This window comes from Plasmopara halstedii (assembly GCF_900000015.1).
Source record: "Plasmopara halstedii genome assembly, contig: Scaffold_2103, whole genome shotgun sequence".
Classification (NCBI taxonomy): Eukaryota; Oomycota; class Peronosporomycetes; order Peronosporales; family Peronosporaceae; genus Plasmopara; species Plasmopara halstedii.
Window position 1 is genome coordinate 147,432 of NW_020189011.1, and position 8,297 is coordinate 155,728.

An 8,297-nucleotide genomic window follows, 5' to 3' on the forward strand; every position below is an offset into this window, starting at 1 on the left:
TATAGGGGAGTTCCTATTGTATCCTAATAATATTGAATTGCAATTGAATGATAACAAAAGTGGATGTCATTTGATCATTAAGATTTGCCCGCCGCAATCGCAAAGATTTAGACTAACAAATATTTACCCAATTTAAAAGCTCTTAGTGTAGCGATAAGCTCGATTATATTAATGGTTAATTGGGAAACGAATCATCAAGCGCAAAACGTCGTTAATGCGCTTACTTTTCTGATGTGGTTAAGACAGCATATCGTAAGAGTGCACTCATCAGTCTTTTCGACTTCGATTTGCTATGCATTTCACCCCCTCTGTCATCTATCTAGTTTGAGATGTGCCAGAGTATTTTTATTATATCACCATAGCTCAGCAATAGCTGCGAGCTTGGCGTCACAGCAAAGGCCGCTATTCACTATACAATGATGATTAGACGACTCATCGCTTTCCTCGCATGTAGAATGTTATTGTCTCCATATGAAGTGTCGGCTGCATGCTTCGACTGGTCGTCGCTTCACCGACGTAAGCTAGATGGCGTCTGTGTCTGCAATGTCACGCACTGCGACTCAGTTGTCGGAGATTACAAATCACTTAAGCAGGGCGAAGTGGGTATTTACACTACATCCAAGGCGGGTGATCGCTTATCGTACAGGGTGGTGAAGATAGATGCGTCACCGAAGAATGATTACACCTACTCGATCGAAGTGTCGACGCAATATCAGACGATGCTCGGATTTGGTGGAGCTTTTACAGACGCAGCATCCATCAATCTGTACAGACTGATGCCCAAGCTACAAGACTTGGCTCTGGCCCAGTATTTTTCAAAGGATGGGATTCAGTACAATATGGCTCGTGTGCCCATCGGATCCACTGATTTCTCAAAGAGAACGTACACTTACAATGACAAAGCAGGCGATTTTAAGATGACCAACTTTTCTATTGCCGTTGATAAAGCTCCGTTTTCGAACAAAATTGACATGATCAAGCGTGCTCTGAATATGACTGAGCTTAAGCTGTTTGCATCCTCTTGGGCTCCTCCACTTTGGTTGACAAAAGGAGACTCAGTTATTGACTGTGAAATGAGGGGGATGCCTGGTGATAAGCACTGGGCGGCGCTGGCATTGTATTATTCTAAATTTTTTGATGCATACAAGGAGGAAGGAATTAACTTCTGGGGCATGACTGTTCAAAATGAGCCTGAGATGCCCCCTCTCCCTCTTGTTCCATGGGAATCATTGCGTTTGACTCCCGAGGATGAAAGAGATTTTGTTAAGCTGAATCTTGGCCCCTTAATGGCTCAAAAGTACCCACATATGAAAATCATGGCGAATGATGACCAGAAAACCACTCTTTTGGATCGTTCGGCGCCATTTGATGATCCAGAGTCAAAGAAGTATTTAAGCGGACTTGCCTTTCACTGGTATAAGAACATTGACTTCACTCTGCCGGGAGCTGGCAATTATGATGATCTGGTGGAATTTCACAAGACACACCCTGATATGTTTATGCTCGCAACAGAAGCATGTGCAGGATATCTTCCTAAGTTTATTGGTACAGGCAAAGGACCAGCTCTCTATAATTCGAAAAAGGCCTGGAAGCGTGCACAGAATTATGCACGTGACATTATTGAGAATAGTAATCACATGGCTGCTGGTTGGGTAGACTGGAATTTGTTTCTAGATACTCGTGGTGGTCCAAACTGGGCAAAAAACATGGTGGATGCGCCGATTCTCATTGACGGGCAGAATGGCGCTGAATTTTACAAGCAGCCCATGTACTATATCATGGGTCATTTTTCAAAGTTCGTACCGCCAGGATCAAGGCGTATCGAATTTCCGAAAACAGAGACTTTGGACGGTTTCCACCGCTGCGCTTTCGTAACCCCAGACAACCAAATTGTGATGCAGTTTTTGAATCGCGATGATGATGACGCTCTGATAAGCATTTTGCAAACGGATTTAAATACGTTTACACTGACGGTGGCAGCCCACTCGATGCAGACAGTGATCCTTCCGGCCTCTGAAAAAACTAAGATATTGTAGAGATATGCTCTCATCATGAGCGTCGTACATCTTGTGCCTCTTCAAATAATGCACTCAACAATATTAGTCGCTTTTTGCTACAAGACTGTAATGCCACGATCCGCTATAGTGCATTGATGAAGACAATAATTTTGACGATGATTCATTGATTGAACGATTTCTTGATTGTTTGTCGTATCTATTGAGGAGTGCTCGTCATGGAAGGGTACACACATGTCTGAGATGATTTTGATCGAGTTAATTAATCCGTTTTACAATTATCAAGTTCATCGATTGGATTTTGGAACTTACATTTACGGCACCGTTCATGGCACCACTTCTGACGAATGACTGCTGCGCGAAGCTATACACACCTGAAAAATCCACAATCGCTAACTTACGTCGAGATCAGAACACAACGACATATCGATGCGTAATAGGAAAAGGGATACATTAAGGAGTGAGTGACGTCCTAGCCTGCTGAAACATCACATGGTCGCCGTGGTTTTTATTGATGAGGTATCTTTGGCAGGTAGATGATGTTTTACCGAAGTTCGGTAATTGCCCGAGGGCTTTACCTCAACATTCCAATTTTGCGTTTGATGTGCAAATATAATTATAGCTTTATCGTTATGCACATGGTTGATGGCTATGGATCCTATCCTACCTTTCAAAACCATCATATTGATCAAAGACTTACTATTAGCGCAAAGACATGACATTTGAAGTTAGTCTGTTTATAAGGCTAATATAATTTGTTTTTGAGTTTTCAAAGAACAAAAAAATTTTGTACTTTGTAAATCTGAGCTCTAGCGCAGCTTCAGTTAATTTTATCTTCCCGTTTATGCGATTGCAGCCAGAACGGATAGAATGCTTCCAACGGCAAGACTGGCCATGACAGAAGAGCTCAATGAATTGGCAGCACTAGATCCACCTGGAACGGTAGGAGTGCTAGTATTACCAGCCGCACCACTATCGTTAGACTTGTCCAGCTCTGGCACAAACGCCTGTGCTGCCAAACTAAGCGAGGTGATGTTGTTAGCGTCAGCACATGTTGAATTTCCACAAATGATGCTATCCACAAGATAACGCGGCTCTGAGTTAACGTTACTGAGATACTCATCCTTGCTCGATAGTGACGCAAAATAAATCTTCTGACCATTGTTCAGGCACACATATTGAAAGTTCGAAGTCGTAATGTTATCCCCAGTGACAGGATCACGAATGCCGTCCTCGCACTCGTCACATGTGTTCTCGCACTCAGCGTAGGCACTGGCATCGGTGGAGTTGATGATAAACTCGGCCACGTTAGCAGCCAGGTAAGCCGTATCGGTTAGCTCAAAGCTGTAGTCATCGAATGAACGTGGTGCCATGCCGCATGTGTAAATGGTTTGACCATTTACAAACCCAATGTGATTCAAATTATTGTACCCCATGTCTTTCGTGGACATACCGCACACTGGGCAAGAATATTCTTCATCTGATAGTGAGGCATTTTGAGCAGAAGTCATGTTCATCGAGGGCGACATTTCCATGTCCATCTGGAGGTGACGCGCGACGTGGGAGTGATGCAAGCGGTGCCCATAAGATGATGAGAATTCCGCAGCGGCGATGGCAAGAGCAACGTAAGAGGTGTAAGCACGCATTGGACTGAGATAGAATGTTTGGTATTTGGTTAAACTGGAAGTGAGTGTGAAACGAAAAACTGGTCTGGAAACAAGCACCGGGATAGTCTCAGCTCGGAGAACATACATGCACTAGGATCGGTACTGATTCGCCAATTATGTCAAACCTTATAAGGCACTGTACATATATATATATACCGCGGCATTATAATAAAACAACTTTCATATTTTGTGTTATGTGAAATTATGAGCAGACGCATTTTGTTGATGAGGTATTTGCACGCTAGTGCCTATTATCGAGCGCGACGCGCTGTCGCTCCGTCTGGAGCAAGGCCAATTCCATGACCATCTCAACTTTCCTCATACAGAGGGTAAGGTTTTCTCCGTACGGTTCTCAGATGCCTAGACACTCACCATCAGCTGTATTACTTTGATAGCCATCTGTTGTTTTTACAGGCGCCCGCTTGCTTGAAATTCTCCCAAAATATGCCTCAACAGCGCATTTTCAAATTTGGTGAGCGCCTTCAGGCGAGCAGTGACAACTTCTAATCCACCTCCTGATCCCATCGAAAACCAACATAGACAAACGGTTGATAATCATCCCCACAGAGGACATATCCCTTTAACGGCTTGTTGTGAAATCGACTGCAATCGCCAATTTAACGGGTATGCCATGAACTTACACAGAGAAGTAATAGATTCTTGGACTCCGCGCTAACAAACGTGCAGAGGTTGGGCTTGTGCGCTCTACCTAGGGTGAAACCGAGAGCCTACGAAATTACCTCACTCTAAGTCCATTCTCTTTCTGTTATTAGTTAATTTTCAAATAATCAATTTTGATTAATACACAATCTAAACGGTTTTATATCACTCGTTTCTGTTCTACCTACGGCTAGTCGCCGACCTGTACCTAATACCCTCTTTTCCAGATCTGTAATCTTTCTAAATACAAACATAGGTACTTATGAATGAATATGCACAATTACACCAAGCATCATGTAGCTTTCGTACAACCGAACCGTGTTGTATGTATGCGGGAAATTACACAAGATAAAAGTACTTGCTCGCTACAACTGCTGCTAGCTCTACTGGGGTGGCGTATTCTGCCTCGACATGGTGGAAGCACGGCCCTGCTTGCGGCTCTCTATCTCTTGGAGCATACTTTTTCATTGTCAAGGCCCGCTCCCAGAATTGCCTGGTGCGAGCCAGGCCTAGTCTTATGCTGTCCATCTTTTGGACGACCACTGGCGGAAGTCATTGTTTGCCGGTAAGAATCCAATACACAGCAGTTCACCTAACTGTGAGCAGGATATACAGAGTGTGAGTAATCTCAGCGCCACCAATCCACGAGTGTACGGCCAACTCTTCGTCCGATCTCCTCCATGATATGAATCGACCTTGAGTCGCTAGTTTGTGATCAGATCTGCCTTAATGGACCGCGCAGATGCCGTTGACTCGTGGACCCAGAAAGGGGTATTTTTACGTTTACTGCCTGACAAATGGCTTCGTTTTCTAATCACTTCATGAGATGTGTTGCATTTATCCCAAAACTACCCGTCTGTTACTTTTGATTTTAATCTATAGCTCTGATCACATCAACCATGCCAAGCTTAATTCAACACTGTTGAAATGAGGGTAATTGGAATATAGAAGCAAGGATCGAATGCTCAACATGTCGCGCAAAGAACACAACGCTGAAGTGGCTAATGATTTGAGGACGGAGACGTTGCTAACACAGAAGGTGCTCCAGGAAAAACTCTAAGTTAGACTGTTTGACCTTGTACTTATTTGGCCTGTATGCTCTCTGGAAGCGGAGAGCGCGCGAGACAACCGATCCCATGATCATATCACACCTAGTTCCTCGAAGTCAAAGATGTTCCTCGATTAACTCTCCTATGTATAATGATGCTTTGACCGACCGCAATCCCAACAGAGACTCGTACGATAGCCAAATTTCAATGAGGACCTCAAAGAATATACAATAATTACTACATGTATTCTTGAGCCCTTTCTTCGTTTTTTAATTGAAACTTTTTTCGTCAATCACAAAAAAAATCTATTTCGAACGTCATATCCAACACAAAGCAAAAAAAAGCTGCACATTCCTGCGTATTATATAATCGACTTTAATAAGGTGTATCGATGCCCAAGTTCATATGCTTGACAGATCAATGCATGCGCACCATAGCAAGCATCTACCAAAATTTATGTTGTGTAAGGAACTTCTGACTCTATCGCGCAACTTATGAGCTGGTAACTTTACTCATCGAACGTAAGATTATGACGATACTAAAGAAATAGATTAAACATGCGGAAGTTGAGGTATATATATTTATTTCAATAGGATTGATCTACGTTCATAGCTTCTGTTATACTTTGTTAATTCATGGTAAAATCCGAAGTTAAAGGTTATTACGTTTCTATGTCTTTCTCGTCCTAACATTGTCATATTTACACCAAATACTTTATATCTAATCTGCCCGTACAACCATGAGAGACGTAGGTACTGGCCATAAACCCCACGGTGATCCCTGGAGACCGTAGAACTCATCTTGCTACTCTGGCGGAATTTGAACCATCGATCACGAATGTGGAGCACTAAGCATTAATCTCAAGGCTAATCTGATTTCGTTTTCTGAACAAACAAAATTTAATACTTATGCATAAAATAAACATATAGCCGCCTATACAGTATTAAGCGGCGTAATCTCAACATATATATATGATGTGTGAGATCTAAATTACGATCACACGGAAACTATGCGTTGACTGTGATTTTGTGCAAAACATACTCTTAAGATTGTGGAAACATGGCCAGTCTCATTCTCGAGAAAATTGGAAAAAGATTACAAATTCGAAGACGTAGCAAGTTAGGCATCAAAATCTCATCAATGTACAAGAGATCCAAACGCCTCTTCCTGGATGTCAGTAAGGAATTGGGAGGTGCCTCGTATAACTTAATGAGGGTTTTATAAAAGTTATAAAATAAATGCAAAAAATCAATTACGATTTCTTGGTTATCATTGAGTACAAATTTAACAAATTTAACAAATAAAATTTTTGCTACAATAGTAAAGGCAATAACGATTTAAGAGAAAGTTGGCGCAAAACTTTAAAGATTATCTTGGTTCGGAACGCCTCGACAAAGTGTTAAAGAACCTGTACAAACCGGTTTAAAAGCTGTAGATTGTAAAATTCCTGTTCTTAAATTGACAAACTGGTAAAATTCTATTGCTATTGAGGTTCAACCACAGGTAAATTATTCATAATACTTTTTGTGTTACCATTCAGAGCTGTAACACTACGAGCAGCTTTTTTCCGAAATAACAGCAGAATCACCACCATTATCCTCTTTACGATGTACTTCGAGGTCGACAAAGAGGTCATAGTCATTCCAGCTTAATGCAGTATCAATTCCGATCGTCAATTTCCCAGTTGTCTTCCATCAGCTATTCATTGATGAGTCGAACCTGCTTTTTTGTGACAGTTACATGCTATCAGTGCCTACCTTCCATTGTTAAATAGACCGAGCCGATACTATTTCGGTGTAGCCACTGAAGTTGAGAGAGAAATGATTGAATGAGTGCAAAATGTTACTTTTAAAAGAAGCATATCAAATGCCAGCGCATCTGCCTAGAGCAATGTACCGGATGGTGCAGATGCTGACTACGACAGCCCAAATATCTGGGATCATATATTGCCCGCACGGTAGAGAAATCAAAAGCTCCGGTTACTTAATCAGAGGCTGCGAGCGCACGAGAAGCACGAGTCCGGACACGGAAACGGGTCAGATGCTAACTGAATAAGTGTGTTAGTTGATCTTGTTGTGGTGGTACGACAGGTAAAATATTGTCTGTTTTTCCAGGTCAAAGCGATCCTAGAAAAAGTTCATGTTAGTGGAAGCAAGCTGAACACAGAGTGCCGTCTAATCAGTTGACCACCTTTGCTTGTTCTTTGTCATGTACTTGCCAACTTCTTAGACTTCGAAGAAACCACCTTTATCAAAGCGCGCGTTGTGCAGGTGGTACTAGCCAGTATCGTTACATAATTCATCCTGCATTTTCTGTCATGCTGTATTCGATTGTCGTAAGCTTTGCTATTCTAGATCGTCTTAAAAGATCTAAAGTTCATTTGCGCTTTTGGAAATACAGTAGAACCTGTCTAAATTAAACCTGTTTAATTTAAAAACCCTTACTAAATTGAACAAAAGATATGGACCCGTGTTGGCCACCATCCAGTAGAACTTGTCTAAATTAAACCTGTTTAATTTAAAACCCGTTCTTAATTAAACACTGTCTCCCAGTCCCAACATGTTTAATTTAGACAGGTTTTACTGTACAAATGTCTTTTTACTAATACGTATCGATATCACGTACACCACATTTTTATCGTCAATACATGTATTGTAAGTATTAGTAAACCGAGTCTGATACATTTTACCGTAAGCATTTTGTCAACTCTATGCACTGTAACGGGGACGTACAGTCATGGTGTACATACACCGAACACAATTGATACTGTTCCCCAGGCTTTTAACCAAGCTCAGAATAATCACCAAAATGAAATGTTGTTGAGTTGTGCGCAGTAGAGCGCAAAATTTGAAGTGAATATATTTTAGGTCCTTAGTTCGCAAACTGCTTGCTACTTCTAAGCCACT

At 41.7% G+C, this 8,297-nt stretch overlaps 4 protein-coding genes across 4 annotated transcripts; 2 read left to right on the forward strand and 2 right to left on the reverse strand.

Moving 5' to 3' along the window:
- Positions 1 to 455: 455 nt before the first annotated feature.
- PHALS_03224 (glycoside hydrolase family 30 glucosylceramidase) lies at positions 456 to 2,036 on the forward strand (the record flags this gene model as incomplete). The annotated part of the gene is made up of 1 exon (XM_024717503.1): positions 456 to 2,036. One exon carries the CDS (start codon positions 456 to 458, stop codon positions 2,034 to 2,036), a length of 1,581 nt encoding a protein of 526 aa, XP_024582995.1.
- Positions 2,037 to 2,857: 821 nt separating this feature from the next.
- PHALS_03225 (conserved hypothetical protein) lies at positions 2,858 to 3,769 on the reverse strand (the record flags this gene model as incomplete). The annotated part of the gene is made up of 1 exon (XM_024717504.1): positions 2,858 to 3,769. One exon carries the CDS (start codon positions 3,767 to 3,769, stop codon positions 2,858 to 2,860), a length of 912 nt encoding a protein of 303 aa, XP_024582996.1.
- A 1,534-nt stretch (positions 3,770 to 5,303) lies between these two features.
- On the forward strand, positions 5,304 to 5,625 carry PHALS_03226 (uncharacterized protein; the record flags this gene model as incomplete). Its single annotated transcript, XM_024717505.1, has 2 exons — positions 5,304 to 5,381; positions 5,452 to 5,625. 2 exons carry the CDS (start codon positions 5,304 to 5,306, stop codon positions 5,623 to 5,625), a joined length of 252 nt encoding a protein of 83 aa, XP_024582997.1.
- Positions 5,626 to 7,137: 1,512 nt separating this feature from the next.
- Positions 7,138 to 7,601, reverse strand: PHALS_03227 (uncharacterized protein; the record flags this gene model as incomplete). Its single annotated transcript, XM_024717506.1, has 4 exons — positions 7,138 to 7,194; positions 7,288 to 7,324; positions 7,398 to 7,517; positions 7,582 to 7,601. 4 exons carry the CDS (start codon positions 7,599 to 7,601, stop codon positions 7,138 to 7,140), a joined length of 234 nt encoding a protein of 77 aa, XP_024582998.1.
- Positions 7,602 to 8,297: the final 696 nt, after the last annotated feature.